General features: G+C 35.2%; 1 protein-coding gene across 6 annotated transcripts in view; it reads right to left on the bottom strand.

Annotated features, from left to right (window-relative positions):
• Nucleotides 1-17,861, bottom strand: part of LOC110091856 (carbon catabolite repressor protein 4 homolog 6) — a 32,766-nt gene extending 14,905 nt beyond the window's left edge. For 3 of the 6 annotated variants that reach the window (XR_003702990.1, XM_028700621.1, XM_028700623.1), the window contains exons 1-3: nt 17,288-17,861; nt 10,958-11,050; nt 10,742-10,774 (exon numbers count right to left, since the gene is read on the bottom strand). Coding sequence is in view for 3 of the 6 variants with exons in the window: in XM_028700621.1 (XP_028556454.1) it covers nt 10,742-10,774; nt 10,958-10,960 (36 nt within the window). In the remaining 3 variants the exon portion in view is untranslated. Of the gene's footprint in view, nt 1-10,741; nt 10,775-10,957; nt 11,051-11,138; nt 11,224-17,287 lie in introns of all 6 variants that reach the window. The other 3 variants (XM_028700622.1, XM_028700625.1, XM_020816109.2) reach the window with 2 other exon arrangements.
• Between the last annotated feature and the right edge of the window lie 1,194 nt (nt 17,862-19,055).

The raw sequence follows: 19,055 nt of genomic DNA, 5'->3' as shown, positions 1-19,055 counted from the left end.
GTTTTTGCTTCAGTAATTTGTTTACTAGTTGACACTTACTAGCTAGTAGTTATCGTTGTGTCACACTAGTGTTTTCGCTACAATAGTTTCATTTTTTTCAGTATTGTGTATTGTACTAGTAGTTACTTTACCAGTAGCACACTCTTTTTTCTGTTTTAGCATTTATTTAATTTCAATGTTTGATTGATTTTATTTGCTTATTTGAGCTCGTGCCGACTCAGAGTTTGCATAGGAGAGTACAAAGTTAGTACAGGTGTTAGGTTCTTTTGGGTTTGTTGAAATTGTTGTGTTGTTTGTTGCGTATTGAGTTTTTGTTTAGAGTTTGGAAACCAGTGTTTGTTGAGTTTATGTTAAGTTGAGAGTTGTCTCTACAGGATTTTGAGAGTTAGTTGAGTTGAGAGTTATTTGTATAGAGTATGAAAAATTGGTTGAGTTGAAAGTTGTGTTTGTTAAGAGTTTAGGATTTGTAAAGAAATGTTGTATATATTGATTATGGAACTCCTCCCATCTTTTTATTGCATTTTATTTTATAATTGCTCAACTGATCAATTAATTAATTAACAAATTAGTCAATTTTAATTTTAATACTCTCAAATTTTAAATAATAGCTCTTCAATTTAAATTATTCTCAAATTTTAAATTGCTCCTGAATTTTTAAATTAACAAATCAAATTTCATTAATGAATTTTGATTAATTAATCAATTTTTAATTATCTTTTTTGATTAATTAATTCTATAAGTTAATTGATTTTGATGAATTTATTTTAATTGATTAATTTTAATTAATCAATTAAATTTAATTAAGCAATTAATATTAATAAATTTGTTTCAATTAATTAATTCTAATGAATTAATTAATTGAAATTAAGTTTCAATTGATTAACTTTTCATTAATTAATTTAAACAATTTATCAAATTTTAATTACAATTTCATTTTAATTAATTAAGTTTAATTAAATCAATTGATTAATTAATCAAATAAATCAATTAAAATTTTAGTTTAATCGCTCTCCAATTAAGTGATTTTTGAAGTGATATCAATAGCCACCCGACATCCACTCCTCTTATGGGAGTTCGGGCGGCAATTACAGTTATTTTCTTTCCGGCCGGACCTAAGGCCGACAATGCAATACCTTAAATTTAAAACCATCTCGGTCAGACTTAAGGTTGATGACGTGAGGTCTTCACTATCATCTCAGCAGGATATAATATCGACGAAGTGTAAGAGATTCACTTGAAATTCTTCCCGACCAACTTTAAAATCGAGGTTGCGAGGTCTCGAATTTGACACCATCTGGGTCGGATTTTAAATCAACGGCACGAGATCTTGATTTGAAAACATACTATATTAAATGTGCACCAATCAGGGAAGAGAAAGTAATAATTTGGTTACTCTTATTAGGAGTTCACATGAAATAGTGACAGGTAGGGTTCACACGACAGAGGCGTGATCAGGTGAATTGCTTGGTCTGGGAGTGCAGTGTCGAACGTGGAAGTAAGTGGTCAGCTCACATGTGAGAGGTGGAAGGATTTACCTATGGACGAGAGACGAAGCCTGTATAGGAGTTCGGTCGAGTGGGAGTCAAAGATGGCAGACCCGTGCGAGATTTGGTCCAACAGTACAGAGGCGGTCTGACGTAGGTTTTGTAACCGGACAAACCACGTGGGAGGCAGAAACAAGCTAGGTATGCAGTTGAAGGCCGATGGTAGGGAAGATGTGGGTTTTCGACTTGGGGCGGGACGACTCAGATGCGTGTAGTGTTTGGGCTTCAGTCGAAAGGAGGCAGAAATATTGCGACTCTTAGACTTGTTGAACTTAAAAAATTTTAAAGGTTCGACCCTTAGGCTTGTTGAACCTGTGGATTTTATTTTTAAACCTTCTAGGTAAGTTGATAAAATTATAGTTCGACCTTTAGGTTTGTAAGTGTTGAAGATTTTGAAGGTTCGATTCTTAGGCTTATTGAACAAATGGATTTTAGCTCGACCCTCAATTTTGTGAACATAAAAAATTTTGAAGGTTCGACCCTTGGGCTTATTGAATCAATGGATTTTAGCTCGACCTTAGATTTGTGAGCATAAATTGTTTTCCTTTCTTGCAGATGTATATATAGCAAACATCTTCCATTTCGCAGGAGTTATAAGATTGCCACTTGTATTTCAGGAGGTAATTGAATTTATCTCCCGCCTTGCAGGTGAATATAAAAATTGTTTCCTGTTTTTCAATAGATAATTGAATTTATCTATTGCCTTGCAGGAGAATATAAAAATTGTCTCCTATTTTTACAGAAGGAGATTAAAATTTGCCTCCTACTTTGCAGAATGATTTTTTCATACATAACATCTTTTTAGTTAAATAGTTATGTGTGACATTTTTTCATATATTGATCAGTTATTGGTGGCATGGGCCTTTGACATTTTAGGTCTAAGAGTTGATAGCTCCTCCTTCATACGCTATTTCAATGATGAAGGATTCTTCTCAGATTGGGTCAAATTTGCCACAAAGCAATGGTAAGAGATTATAAGTCTTCAGAAAACATAAACAAGTTCAACCTCTTTGAAGTTTCTAGGACGAACAATTCGATCATGGGCACTAATCATTCTTGTTTTGTAGGATTCTAGACTTTGCTGTGCTTGAAGTCGAACTTCATAAAGAGCTTCAATTTCTTTAAGTCATAGAAGATCATTTTCTTCTCTAGTTAATTCGTATCGAATAACAATACGAAGAGCCGACAACTCAACCTCGAGAAGTAATTTTGCCTCAGTTCCGAAAATCAATAAATATGGGGTGGCTTACATTGTAGTTTAATAAGTTGTACGATATGCCCACAAGGCTTCTATCAATTTATCGTGTTATTCTCTCTTATTTTTAGATAGAATTTTTTTTTAGCAATTTTATCAAAGTTTTATAAAAAGCTTCAGCTAAATCATTGGCTCTTGGATTACATATTGAAGAATAATGCCAATCTATTTAATGTCTATCGATAAATTTGTAGATTTTAACACTTTTAAAGGTCGTAATATTGTCAGATATAACTCGACGTGGTACTCTAAATCGATAGACAATGTTATCTCGAAAGAATTTCAACACATAATTTGCTTTAACTTTTCTCAAGGGAATTACTTCAGCCCATTTTGAGAAGTAGTCAGTGGAAGCAAGGATGAATTGATGTCCAAAAGAAGATGGTGATTCTATAGGACCTATTATATAGATAACCCAATTTTTAAATGACCATGACGCTATTGTATAATACCCACATGCACTTGACATTGATGGCATTTTTAGCATGATCATTGTAATCCTGAACCATACTTGGTTAATAGTATCTCATACGTTCAATGTTGATTTTCATTTTCGGTTCAGATTGATGTACACCACAAAATCCTTCGTGAACTTTACTCATGACTTTTTGGGATTAATCAAGACCCAAACATCATAGCCACATTTGATTAAATGATCTATGATATAATGATTCATTCACGAAAGAATATCTTAATACCCTTCGTAATATTTGCGAAGCCATAAATTTATTTTTGGGCAATCTCACTTCCTTGAAGTATCTGATGAATGTATCTCTCCAATTATTTTTATCAGATATCGCTAGACTTTCTTTCTTTTCTTTCCCTTCATCATCTTGTATGACAACTGGAGTTAATGCATGCCTATTTTAAATTGTTATGAGAATTGAATCCTCCTATGGATTTGCTAATTTTTTTGTTAGAGTTGCCAGCATATCAGCTTTGTTATTTTCACTGCGTGTAATTCTAATGGGTTATTTCAGGAATTTATTGTAGGAGTTCAGAGCACATTCATGATATGAGATTAATTCAGATTTATTGATTTTGGAAGCGCCTATTATTTGTTTGATTTTGAGTTAAGAATCTTCATGTATATGGAGTTTCTGAATTTTCATATTAAATGTCAACTCAAGACCCGCTATTAAAGCTTCATAGTCAGCCTCATTATTAGTGCGGGGCTCGGTTAAGCTATAGGAATATCGGAGTATCCATTTTTATAGTGTAATAAATATAAGGCCAACTCCCACCTGAATTGTCAAAAATTTAGGTGGTATGGTTGATTTTATTAATGAAGCTCCGTCGAAATGGAGCTCTCATTCTTATAGATTTTTTTTCTTCCACTTCTACTATCCGCTCATTTGGCAACTCATCATTGAGTGTAGAATATGCATGTAAATGATGGACTGCTATAAAATCAGCTAGAGCCTGCCCTTTTACTACTATTTGTGGCATAAATGTTATGTCAAATTGAATTAGCAAGATGACCCATTCGACTAGAAGACAATGAGAGTGGGTATAGTCATTAAAAATTTAAATAGATCCACTTTCGATATTAAAGTGATTTTATGCGATAATATATATTGCTAGAGGTTTTGAACGATAAAAATTAATGCTAAGCATTATTTTCAATTGGTGAATATTTAGATTATGCCCTTATTAATTGTCTGCTGATATAATAAATGACATTTTCATTACCATCTTCATTTGTTTGTGCAAGCAATGCTCCGAGTGCTTCTTCAAGAGCAGTTGTATATAAAATTAGGAGTTTACTGTGATAGGGACAGTAAGGATTGAAGGATGTAGCAAATATTATTTTACACTATCAAATGCTTCTTGACAAGCATCATCCCATATAAAAGGTATATTTTTTTCATTAAACATGTGAATGGTTGATATCTATCTAAAATATTAAATATAAACCTTCGAATGCACGCCAATCTGCCCTGGATTGAACGAAATTGTTTTAAAGTTTTTGGAGGTGGCATTTCTCGTACAATAAATCCAAGAAATTTTTTGAATGTAACACCGAAAGCACACTTTAATGGACCAAGTCATCAACATAACATTCAACATGTTTATAAATTAGATCATCGAAGATTCGAGTCATTGCTCCTTAGTATGTAGCTCTAATATTTTTCAAGCCAAATGACATCACCTTGTAGCAAAATATGTCAATGGGAGCTCGAAATAAGGTATGATTTTCATCCTCTGCGTCCACTTTGATTTGATTATAGCCCGATGATCCATTCATGAATGAGAACATATCATGGTTCGTTGTGTTATTAACCATAAGTTCTGCATTGGGAAGTGGGAAATCATCCTTTGGGCATACTTTGTTAAAATCTTGGTAGTCTATACAAACACAAATTTGACCGTTCTTTTTTTTTACTGGAACAATATTGGCGGTCCAATCAGCATATTTCTCTTTTTGAAAAAAAAATAGCTTCAATAAGCTTCTTGTTTTCAGTAATGACTTATTTTTCAATTTCAAGTCGCATTCGCTTGGGTGCTTACTTGACAAACGATATTTTGGTATCGATAGAAAGTTTACGCACTGCCAACTTTGGTGATGATCAGAACATTTCAGTGTAATTCCATGCAAAATAGTCATTGTATTCAAGAAGTAATATTCTCAACTCCTATGCCGTCCAGTAAGAGACTAGTGCTGAGGAATGTAGATTTGGAATCTTCTTTAGTGCCAAGTTTATTTCTTTGAGCTTGTCTATAGTAACTTGGCCACCTTCTTCAAACTCTTTTGGTGTTTTTCTTTCAGATCTACAATTCAATCTTCTGCTTGATTTTCAAATTTTGATGGTCTCTCTTCCTTATCTGTAATATTATAAGAGTTCGCGTATGTAAGATGTCGTTGGGGGTACTCAAGATAATGATAGGATGTTGCTCGTGTGAGATATGAATGTTGAGATCCAAAGACCCCATATTGTAGAAAAACCATGGCACTAGCATCCTTAGGTTTAAGAGGATTTTGTGGAATAGCATCTTCGTTGAGAAGAATGTTCTTCTCCTTATCCTTTGTTTTCAGTTAAGGTGGAGGAACCTATTTTTCACTTCTCAGCTGATATGTGTCACATTTGAAGATGAACTAGTTTCAGCTTGAGAATTCTTTGAAATTTCCATATTTTCAACTTCCTTATAATCTAAGCTTCTTCTGAGTTTTGAGCATTTTTCTTTAAGGGTCTTTTTAGCCTTATGATCACTTTCTTTATTGGGGAAATGTAATTCTTCATCAAAATTTAGTAAAAGGTGCTGGCGTTTGATTTATTTCCTTAGAAGGGATTTTCACATCAACTTTATAGATAGCAAGAGGTACATTACATCCTCTCGCAGCCATTCCACCCCATTTATTTATGACTCGGCATGTCTCGATTGAAATATTCTCTTCCTTTTCTAGTTTCGAGTCAAGATACAGATAACCATGTATTCATCTAGCCTGATAAGACGCCTTGGAGGTTGCTAATATTCATCGATGGAATCGATGTATTTTTTAATTACAGTTTTATGCCTTGTTAATTTCTTCTTCTTTTCTTTCTGAAATTTTGATCTAGGCTTATGCTTTCCTTTTTTGTCTTTAAAATATTTTAAATGTTTCTTCTCACTTGAGTCAGGTCCCCCTGTCACTAGATTTTTTTAAGAAAGATATCTTAAATCAACTTCTAATTCTAACGCACTTTTACAATGAATGCCTTAAATGGCTAGTAAGACATTTATTATTTGTTTAGTTTTCTTCGAGATAAAGGTCTCCCAACCACCTTCATCTTCCTAGGATGCGTTTCCTTTCTTATCCTTTGTGCTTTGGTAGGGTACAGAGAATATAATATTGGTTTTCCCTCTTTTAGGATTGACAAGAACTTAATCATAAAGTATAAGTTCATCGTTCTAATAATTTCTTTCAACCTAATATTTGAATGAAGTAAAATGCTTAGGAGAATACTTTAGAGAGAGAAGCTCTGGTTTTCTAGAGAGAGAAAGGTTCTAAAATTTGAATTTTATGTTCCCGATTTTTACTCCTTAGTCTGAGGAATTGACGTGGGAGATGGTGGAGGAGGGCCGCCGGCCATCTTTGGCGGCGTCAATGAGGTATACTGCGGATGGAGGATTGCTTAATCAAAAACTAGAAGAAGTCAATCGCCAGAATGATGTTTTAAAACAGAGTAATTTGGAGCTTGCGTTCAATAATGCTGGAGGGTCGTTGCTGATTAAAGAAAACATCAAGGAGTTCCCTAAGAAGAAGTTTCATGTGGAAGGTTAAGGGCAAGGCCATTGCTGAAGAGGTATGTGCTGTAACTCCTAGGTTAGCTAAGAGATCTTCGGAACGAGATTTGGTTGACCCGTCGGCTTCGTCGTCTGGAATGAAAATATATGTTAACAGATTTGGTAATTCAAATGCAATCTCAGGACATGTCCTAGGGATAAATGCGAATTCTCATATTCCTGTTAACACAAATCTTCATTTCAATGGTTGTTTGGAAGTGAAGGAAAATGGTGTTGTGGATAAGGTGAATGTGGAAATGTCTGCAAGAGGTGGGAATGAGGTGGAAAGCAATCCGTGGAAAAAGAAGCCTTACATCCAATTGGATTTCAAAGAGTAGTATTTGGTATTAACAGAAGATGGAAAAGCAGTTAAAATGAGGGAAGATGTTGAGATTCTGAATTCTAGCAAGCTGAAAAACTCCTTAGTAATCAAGGTGTTTGGAACGGAAATACCATCGCATATTGTAGCTTGGGAAGTAAGACGACAATGGAAACAGTTTGAGAATTTTCATTTCACAACCCTTGGCAAAGGTTGGTTTTTGTGTTCCTCTACGGAGATGATGGAAGGTGTTTTGTCAGGAGGCCCTTGGTTTGTCAATGGGCACATTGTGGGAATGGAGAAGTGGACGGTGAATTTTTCAACCTTATCATTGAAGGGACTATCCTCACCTATTTGGATTAGGATGCCTCACTTACCCCTGCAATGTTGGGATGAAGTGAATGTGGCAAGAATAGCTGCAATGATCGGCAAACCTCTAATGATGGATGGGAACATGTTTCAGTGGGGGAAAAGTGAATTTGCAAGGGTTTGTTTAAGAGTTAAGCTTGATCAACGTCTTCCACTAGGAGTTTGGGTGTAGAGCATATCTGGGAGGTTTTTTCAGAGGTTTGAGTATGAGAAAATATCCACTTTTTGTTATGATTGTGGATTAATTGGTCATGTGAAATCTGATTGCAAGCTTAGGAAATCTGGTACGATGGATCAGATTGTTGATGGAGAGAATTCTAAGCATGTTAAGGAGGTGGAGAAGACTCAAGAGATGGATACTGACTCTACCTATAGACCATGGATCATGGTTAATAGGAGGAATAGTAGAAGACCTGCTCTGATGAAGGAAAAAATGAAGGTTACTAAAAAACTGTGGAAAAAGACTAAAGAAATTCATGGTGAAAATGCTTCAGTTGAAAAAGCTGTACAGAATGTGGATGCAGTTGTGGAGTTGGACTCTAATGCTGAAGATAATCTCCTGGAAGAAGGGGAAATATGTGTGGAACAGGAAGTGCTTGCTCACGGGGTACAACCGAATTCTATTGAGGATGTAGCCGTGAAGAGCTCGGATAAAGTAGAGAATGCAGTTGAAATGGTTGGTTTGTCTTCTTCTATTGATAAATCTTTTATCTCAGTTAATATAAATAAGTTTGAAGTGTTGAATGGGAAGGAGATGGAAGGGGAGGGAGTTGAATTGATTAACACTATTTCTGTTACCTGTGGTAGTAAATGTGAAGAAAAAGTGGCTGGTGGTGGGGGAGTTTCTGATAAAAATGGAGGGAAAAAGGACAGTGAGGGGAAGTTGTGTGGTGTGGAGAAGGAGAGGGACATTGGCTCTAATGGGAAATTGATCAAATGTAAGCTCGCTAAAGAACTTAGGGCCTATTAAAAACATTCCACGTGGTAGAATTTTTGAGGAGGGTAACAAGAGAAGAGATGGGGGCTCTTCCCCCAAGATTCTTTAAATGGAATCTATAGCTTTCCGGAATTGTAGAGGGGCCAAGAAGAGAGAAGCCTCTTTCTATATGAAGGAATTTATTAAAGATTTTAAAAATTTTTTTGTGGGTTTGGTTGAGGCTAAGATCAATTCTTTTGATAGAGTCTCTTTTGTTAGATTGATGGGCCCTACTTGGAATTTTTTCCTTCTTCCTTCAGAAGGGCTTTCTGGTGGAATTATGATTCTTTGGAGATCGGATATGGCATCCTTTTCAGTGGTAAAGACAATAGATCAATGTGTTATAGGGGATCTTAATGTCTTCAATAAGGGAGTGTGGAGGATCATCACTGTTTATGGTAGTAAGGAGGCTCATAAGAGAAGGTTTCTTTGGGAGTGTGTTCAAGAGCACTCTCAGAGGAACATGCTCAGTACTGCTAGGTACATGCTCGGTACTGCTCGGTACAATTAGGTACATGCTCAATACTGCTAGGTATATGCTCAGTACTGCTAGGTACATGCTCGGTACCGCTCAGTACCGTTAGGTACATGCTCGGTACTACTAGGTATATGCTCGGTACTACTAGGTACATGCTCGGTATAGCTCAGTACCGCTAGGTACATGCTCGGTACCACTCGGTATCTTCCCCCTTGGACCCCCAGCAGACTGGTATATTTTTGTATTCATGTTGTCTTATTATTGGGATATTTAGATTTCACTTCATATCAATTTAATTTGATGTATTCATATGTATGATTGGTTTGTTAGCAAAATGAGCTCTACTACTGGCGGGAGTGAATTAGGTGAATGTTCAAAAGAGCCATCTATAGAAACTGATAAGCCTTTATGGATTCATGTTACAAAGTTAGGAAAAACCTTTGAAGGAGGAGGGAATGTGTCATTCAAATGCAATTATTGTGGTGACACCTACAAAGGATCTTATTCTAGGGTGAAGGCACATCTACTTAAAATTTCTGGTCACAGAATAAAAATGTGCAATAGACATTTTGTACTAAACATCTTTATGTTAGAAGCTAAACAAGTTATCATGAAATTGATTTATTATTGCTTGTCATTTTTACTATAATATCACCTTAATTTTTATATATTATATTAAAAAATTATTATGCCGTGTCCACGCCGCACCCTTGTCCTATATTTTTAAAAATTGTTGTGTCTCGTGTCCGTGTCGGTGCATCATAGGTAGAGACAGTACAAGAGGTACTTGACTCTCTTTCTTCTAAAAATTTTGAGATTTAGATCCAACTTTGAAGAGAGGAGCCGTAAGTGTGCTAAAGCTTATAGTCATCATATGACATGTCTAAATTAGTGTAAAATAAATAGAATAAGAAACATGGAGAAAGCTGAAAGAGTTCATATGGTGAATTGCATAGTTATATGCATTGATTATTTACACTGCTTATGTTCAAATATCAGAATGCAAATTATTTTTTCTTGTTCTTGTACTAAAATTGTGTATTCCATTGAGCATTCAGCTCACTGATGGATGTATTACATGAAAAGGAAAGAGCTAGTGAGGCTCTAGGCATACATGTGGTTGCATTGTGTACATAAGTTTTGAGTGTACATAGAAGACAGATCAGGGAGATATACATTAAAACTTTTAGGTATGTAAATTTTATTTGAAAGTTAAAAAATGCTCTGTACTTTATTTTGATGTATAACGAATATGTTTCCAAACATTAAATATTGAGATAAAATTTTAAGACAAGAAAATTATTTGTGTTAGGATAGTCTAGATAGATTATTTCCTATTCTTTTGATCTTGACGACTGTAGTTCAAGATGGGTGCTAGTGAGAAATGTATTTGTCTAGATTTTCCTTTTCTGTTACACTTCAAGGACTGAAGGGGGTGGGGGCGGCAAATTTGAGTTACAATAAATATTTGAAGCATTATACAGTAGAAAGATAGCAAAGAACTCTTCATGAATCTTTATAGAAGAAGACATACCTTTTGCGTGGCTATAAATTTGTATAGGGGGCTCTGAATGAAAGAAATAAATAACAATCAATTGGTGATAGTAAGACGAAAAAAGAAACAAATAATAATAATAATAATAATAACAAAATCCTAGAACTAAAGAATTCTAACATAACATGCAGATTTATGGTAGTAGATACAGCTGAAAAATAACTGACCAAGAAAACCATAAACAACAAATCTTACCATCGGTATAGAATTGAAATCTCCGCACACAATAACCGGAGCATCATTCCAAGCACGAGAGATGGCAAATGCTCTATCAAGGAGAACTCTCACCTGTTTATAGTTTTAAATTTATAATTATTACCAAAAAGCAGGAAATATGAGTAACATGATCCAGTTAGGAACATTTATGCAGACTTACATTTATTTTAGAGTATTCATTTTAGCTGTTTTTTCTGTTTTTGACATGTTAAAGAATATCTACAACTGGCCTCTCATCTAGAAAGCTTGCATAAGATTAAGATAAGAAAGCATTAAGGAAATACATGCATGCTGTTAAATATAGCATCTTTTTCACTGATATGTTAGTGTTACTTATATTAACAATAACAAATAAAAGCATGAAGAAGCATGAAGCAAATGCCGAGCATCAACAACAATCTAAATTAAGGAATATACATCAAGTGAATAGTTGTCATGCATTGACATGATGCCCAAAGATTTCACGGGATAATTGATTAAATAAATTAGCATAAACATGCTTTGTCTAAAAATTTGAGTGGTAATGGATTAAGCCATAACCTTCTTGGAAAGACGTCAGAGATGCGGGAAGCTCAAATTTGCACATGTTGGTAGTTTGAAATTGCTCGTCCATTACAACCCATTTTGAAACCACATAAACAGGATGGTCAGCCCATCAAGCTCCTAGTAGAGCAACAAGATGAGAGAAGTCCTCACAAAAGAAAAGGACGTTGAATCACAGTTCCTATTGTCGCCATAGGTCCTAACTAGGGGTGTCAATATTTGACCCGACCCGAACCCGAACCGGGTCGGGTACAGGTTAGGGATTTCGACCCGTTTGCAAAACCGGGTCGGGTTCGGCTTGACCCGGAAATCCGAAATCAACCCGGTTTGACCCGTTTTTAATTAATTTAGGAGGGTTTTAATGGATTTTTATTAAATAAGTAAATGATATTTAAAAAAATTATAAACATTATTGTCCAAATTAAATTAATCATGATTTATTTTAAATTAATTGAAGTAAATCTTACCTTAATTTGATTTAGATTTAAATAAATTGAATTAAATAAAAAACTTTAATAAAATATATCTGAATCGGGTCAGGTTCGGGTTGACTCGGACCCAAAGCGAGTCGGGTTTGGGTTCGGAAAACCGACCCGTTTGCAAAAACGGGTCGAGTTCGGGTCGGGTTGAACAGTGTCGGGTCAATTTCGGGTTGGACCCGAACCCGACCCGTGACCCGATTTTGACAGCCCTAGTCCTAACGATCAAATGCAACGCAACAATTTGCATAGTGTACCTTTGACCCCCAATAATTTAATTTTTGGCACCTCCAACGTAATTCCAATACATTTGCATAAAACATTCAAAGGTTATCAAGCAAGAACTTCGTGATTAAATTTGAGCCACCTCTTCCTTAGGATTCACTACAGGAAAATCAGCGTTTACCGGCGGTTGCAGTTAAACCGGCTATTGGACTGCCGGTATTAATCAGCAGTTTAGCCGGCGATTTTTAAAAATAAACCGCTGGAAATGCCGGCGGTAAAATAACCACCGGGTAGGCCGCTGGTTCTGCTGTTTTCACGTCGCCTTTACCAGCCGCTTAGCAGTCGATGTTAAGTATTTTTTTCCCGGCGATCTAAACAGCCGGATAACTGCCGAAAATTGACCTAAAATTGGCCAACCCAACCCTTCCTCTTTTGTTCGTGTATCATTTTCCTCCAGACGCTCGCGCTCGCGATCGCCTCCAACTGCCTCCGCAGGAATCCAGCCGCCGACGCCCTAACTTTGGCCAGCGATCTCACCTTCACTCCCGCCACCGATCACGCCCGCACTCTACTGCCGAAACCCGTTGAGCACTTCGGCAACGCCCCGAACCGAAGGTTTGAATTTTTTCTTTTACTAAACTTTTTAATGTTAATGTGTCATGCTTTAAAACTATGGGAGAGAGTTATGGAGTATAGATTGCGGCGTAATGCTAATGTTTGGCAAAATTAATTTGGATTCATGCAAGGTAGGTCAACTATGGAAGCTATACATTTTTTTATTATGTTTGATGGAGAAGTATATAGAGAATAAGGAGAATTTATACATGATATTTATTGATTTAATAAAAGTATGATAAAGTTTCAAGAGAAACGCTATGGAGAGTTATAGAAAAGAAAGGGGATAATAAATGCTTATATTCAAGTCATTAAGGATATGTATGCAAGAGTTATTACTTGTATTTAGAAAGAAGGTAGTTTGACCAAATATTTTTCTACTTTAGTTGGATTACGTCAAGGATCGACCTTAAGTCCATACCTTTTTGCTTTAGTCATGGATGTTCTCACTAGAAATTTGCAAGAGGTTGTACCCTGGTGTATACTTTTTGTTGAAGATATTCTTCTTGTTGAAAAGACGAGGAAGTTGAAGGTGAAATAGATAGGATTATTATTAGTAGAATTCAAGTTGGATGGTTAAAGTGGAGGAATGTTTTGGACTTGTTGTGTGATAGAAAAGCTCCCCTCAAACTTAAGAGAAAATTCTATAAGATGGTGGTTAGACCTGCAATGCTTTATGGTGCAGAATCTTGGCCATTAAAAGAGAAGCATAACATTGATTTAAAACAAATACATAAAACGGTTGCCTTCCGATAACCCGTTTAGGAGAGTAAATGATAATTCTTTCTTAGATTTAAACGAGATTTAAGGCCGCATATCTTCTAATAATTGATTTCACAACTATGTAGGGAACTTTTGTTTTAACATCCAAATGACTATCCAAGAAGAGAGATATTTGATATATAACAGATTGTTACTGGGTCGAAGAGTATTAACAAATGAATTTATGCAGGGCGTTGAGACTTTTATTCAATTTGCATCTCAACTACCTTCCTTTAAGTTCGATGAAATGCTTAGATGTCCATGTTCGAAGCACAAAAATCAAGCATTCCTCAAGCTTGATGATGTGAAAGTTGATTTATATCATAGGGGATTTGTTCTAGACTACTGGATTTGGACCTCAGATGGAGAGAACAAGTCACACAAAGATACTCATTACCGTGAGGCTTACGTCTCACCCTATTTGTATATTTTTTTGTTAAAACTAGCATATATCACACATTCATGCACATTCGAGCACAACTTCCTCTCAATTGCCTCTACCTCCAACCCGCGGCCTTCGTCATAGCCAAAACTGTCGTAGACGTCACTGACAATCACTTGAAAGCTACACACCACTATCCTAAAAAATTTGGAGCACTAATCTCATATTTCTGTTGATGAAAATATTTTTAAAAAATGAACATGATTGAAATAAATTAAAAAAAAGCATATTGTGAGGCATTCGACTCTACCGAATGAGGTAGAGGACAGACCAATTTGTTATGGCTACAACTCAGATAACCCCCTCAATGATGACAATTCAAATAATTTCTAAGTTGTTGCCAACAATTTCAGCTTTCATTAGGAATTAAATGTAAATGAGTAGAGAATTGAGAAAGAAGAAATTTGGAATTGAACTTGATGTTATATGATACTTTTATGCTATTTCAATATTTAATATTGTTTTGTTCTTATAATATTTGGATTTTAATTCCATTTTACGCAATTTATCGCTTGTCACTTTATATCTTGTGTAATTTTTTATTTGATATGTATGTCAATTTGTTAATTCATAATTCAATAAGAATTTAATATATCATTATTTAACATATTATTTAGGTATTATATAAAAATCACTTTTAACATTTATTATTACTTTACGCAATTTTTTTACTTTAATGCCTTCAGGCTTACGCCTCGTCTCATGAACAAAAAACGGCTCAAAACCCAATTGCGCAATTTTAAACATTTTTTCTAACTCTAATAATCAGTAAAAATTTCACATCTAACATCTTATATATAGGGCCTATAAATCTTCAATAAAAAAATAATAGTTGATAGTTCTATATCGTGAGTTAGGATAGTTCTTTTCAAATGACTTTAATTGCACAGAGGCATAAGAAAACACTTTACCATGTTGCATTAATATACATCCCAAACCTTCAATGATGCATTATTGAACACTAGAATCCTTCAATACTAGATGATATAATCAAAATAAAAGCTCAATATCCATAAATATAGTAGATGCATTAGTCATACTAAAAGGCATGAACAAGAACACATGGTGGCCATATCGGATGCTAAAATTTGTCACTGATATGGCACAAGCTATCCATTAGATAAAGTTGACTTAAAGTTATCCCCTTAGACAAATATCAACTCCGATGTCACCAATGACTCAACCCCTCGAGTTTAGCTCAAAACCTTGCAATTGTTTCTTCTGAGAAGTTTCTACTTCATGTCAAGTATTAGCGCTAGTCTATTGAACTTTGTATTGTGCGACCCTTAAGAACATATTGAAGCTTATCTTGGAGTTATATTTAATATATCACGTGTTTCCACTAAATTATAATATAGTTAATATTTATCTCCAGGTATCGAAATAAAGCAGTTGGGATGAGAATGTGAAGTGATAAAGAGGACAGCATAATCAGAACAAATGATCTTCGAAATGAATTTTGCTTCGGCCTTCATTTCTTATAGCATAGAGCTAAGAGTATAACGTATTTTTTTTCATGATGAAGACCTTCTATTTAAGTAAATGTTATGTCAGTAGGTGAGAGCACTTATACGCCGAAGACAATCTTATACTTGACTCTTCTCTGTTACTGAGTATTTTATTTCATAGTCAATGTTGTTCTTTCTTGCCAAACACCCTTTCCTTGTTTACAAGTGCTTCCTGTCCTTCAGCCGCGCACCCTTCCTTAAAAAGAATTTAGTATATCCCAAACTTGAATGCTTTTCTTCCAAAGGCTGAGAGAATCCATATCCTTCCCTAATGACTCAATCTTGTCAAAAAACTTCTAGGAGCTAGGACAGACTCTCAATACAATTTCGGATCACTGTGAATAAGACCCAAGTAACATAGCATGATTTGCTTCCATAACTAGAGAGAGAACCTCCTAGTTGTAGCCAATGAGGACTCTGGTTTTTCAACTTTCCACAGACTATATCTCAATGAGAATACCAAAACGAATGTTGCTGCAAGGCTTGAATCTATGAGAGATGCATAGATTTTGACTAGTCGGGTTACTTTATGGGTCATTGATCGTGAAAGAAATGAGTAAATGAAGCAAAATGGAAAATCAATAGAATAACCACTAATGGGAAGAAGGATGGTCTTTTTTGCTTTAGCATGGTCTGATCTTATTTTGGAGCTCCAACCCCAAACCCCCCCCCCCTCCCCAATGGCGACCATGATATATAGGAGATCAAAAAATACAAAAACATTCACAACCCATCATTAAATAAGGTATTTATAAGTTATAACCAAGGATTTCCAAATCCACAGGGGCTCTGAGGCTTCCCCTTTAAACATTTACCATGTTAACATTCTGCTGCAGCAAATCAGAAGATAACAAGATAAAGAGATCATGTGTCAACTGCTAAGAACATGGTAGACAACCTTATAGACGTGATCTACAGAAGTTATAAGTGGTTATTTGATAAAAAAAAATTTGATTATTGAATACCCATTGGCATCAGTTGTTGTACCTAATTGGGATTGGGAAGTTAGTTCTAAGGGTACTGTTGTCCCTCGAAAGATGTCAATTCTATGTGCCTGGGAACTATCTCGGAAAACCAGTGTGAATGACCAACCAGCACATTCTAATCCATCGACTCCAATGCTGACATGTTAACTAGAATTAACGCCAAAGATGCACCGTGGAAACGGGTCCACTCAACAGCCTACGCTACAGCATTTGAACATTGTCCTCAAATGTAGGAAAAATGCAAACAAAAAGTACACAATTTAGCATTTCCAAATCTACTGTTCAGGAAATAGAAGAAACTGCCACTACTAAAATACTTCCATATATTCAGATTCAGAAATATGCTTTACATTTACATTCATGCCTCTTTATCATATCTACATGGTTTATTGATAACTAAAAAAGAAACTTGTCTACCCACTAATGAATATTTAGTGCAATCTTTTTACTCTAATAGCCATTAAAAACAAAGCTGAGCAATTTTTCAAAACATCAAAAAATAATGCCTTTTTTTTCTGAAGTTAAAATCATTAAACACACCTTCAGCTTTAGCACATCATCATCCTTGGCCTTATCACAAAATTTGGGTCAGCTATATAATAATATATTCGTTTTTATCGAATGCTACGCGAGTTGATAATTCTACCCCAAGTCCCCTTGCACAAGTGATCTTGAGCAAAATGTTATGCAAGCAATATGAAGTTCATCCAAAGAAGAAAGAAATACTGTGCAAGGAATATCACAGCTACCTGGCCCAGCTTGATTTCTCCTCGCTTTGGATTATACAGCACATGAGTATTGCATACAACAACTTGATTTGCACAACTTAATTGATGATAGCTGTTCTAGATGTTTCTCCATTTAGTGGACAAAGGTCAAAAAACAAAAAAGCATTATAAGCATTTAAGCAATCTGCATAATAAACTATCAGGAGAAAAAAGGAATTCTTTCTACAAGACAATTAATACTCTGAGAGACACTCCAATGATTCACTTATGTACATGCAATAAAAAAAAAAAAGCACAGTATGGACAACTGATATGCCTGCATGCAGATAAGTTTTAACAAACCATATACAAACATAAAATTTGATTGTTATCACTAATAGTTTCCCATACAAAAAAAGCTAAAAACCACGTGATGCAGATCAAGAGCAATGGAAAGAGAAGGAAATAGCATTTGGGGTCCACCAGCTAGGAGAGAAAAGAGAGATAAGAGGGTATAAGAGACGACAACAACAACAACATCAAGCCTTTATCCCACTACGTGGGGTCGGCTACATGAATCCTTTATCTCCATTGTGTCCTATTAAAGTCAAATTCTCGTTAAAGGTCATTCCTAATATTTTCTAACCAAGTCTTTTTAGGTCTATCCCTACCTTTCTTAACATAAGTCAAATCTAATACCTCTACTCTCCTAACCGGGTCATCAGAAGGCCGCCGTTTTATGTGAGACGACGCTTTAATTAAAATTTATTCAATCAATAATCCAAATACAAGCCCTTAATATATATATATATATATATATATAGGATTGATAAAGGTATATCAAATTATTTAAAATAAAATATAATCTCATCTAAAACAAAATTTAACCATAAATAATAAAGATTTAAACCTAAAATTACAGCAAAAGAAAATTCATGTAAATAAATTAAAAAATTCTAATAAATTTAAAATAAGCCCTAAAACAATCTAGAATAAATGAACTATGCATCATCAATTTCCCTAAGCCCCACAAAACTCTTCTCATAATTATTCCATAGAAGACCATTTCCTATGAAGCCCGAACACTTCTAATGCTTTCTTGTCAGTGTCCGACATATCTAAGATATGGACACAACACCAACACACCTTGACATGTGTCCATGTCTCTCCTGTGTACACCTCTCGTGTGACTCCTACCTACATGCATGCCCAAGCTATCTCTCCACCTATACTTCTAAGACTGAGATGCAACATCAAAGCATAACGTTAGCCAACATCTTTGATGCGAGCAAAAAATATAGGGAACCCTATATTCTTCGATCACAAAAGACACGACAGACTTCTACGGACGAAATTGACTAAAGACGAAAAAAGAGACGAACAAACTCTTACATTTCAAATTAAATAAACAAAAAGAAATTAAAAAACACAAACTCGACTCGAAATAAATGACGACACCCTAAAGTTGCTTCACTTAGAGACGAAAGATACAGGTGGAGTGGCACTTGCGGAAAGACGAAAGAGATTAGAAGCCCAAGAAGAAAGGTTGGAAAGAGCCCGCAGGATTTCCGGAGGGGATGAGAAAAGAAGGGTGGAAAGAGCCCGTAGAATTTCCAAGCAACCCGCAGGTTAACAGATTTTTTCCAAAAATCAAATATCATTCAACTATTCAAAACATTACAAATCCTCTCATATTCATAAGTATGAAAGAGGAATACCAAGAGACACTAACATAAATTTCATAGGAATTCTAAACACCATAACATTAACACATAATTACTTTGCACGAAAAAACACATCCCAACCCAAG

This window comes from Dendrobium catenatum, unplaced genomic scaffold (assembly GCF_001605985.2).
Source record: "Dendrobium catenatum unplaced genomic scaffold, ASM160598v2 fragScaff_scaffold_1557, whole genome shotgun sequence".
NCBI classification, from domain to species: domain Eukaryota; kingdom Viridiplantae; phylum Streptophyta; class Magnoliopsida; order Asparagales; family Orchidaceae; genus Dendrobium; species Dendrobium catenatum.
Note: the sequence above shows the minus strand (reverse complement) of the source record. Positions and strands in the feature narration are given on the sequence as shown.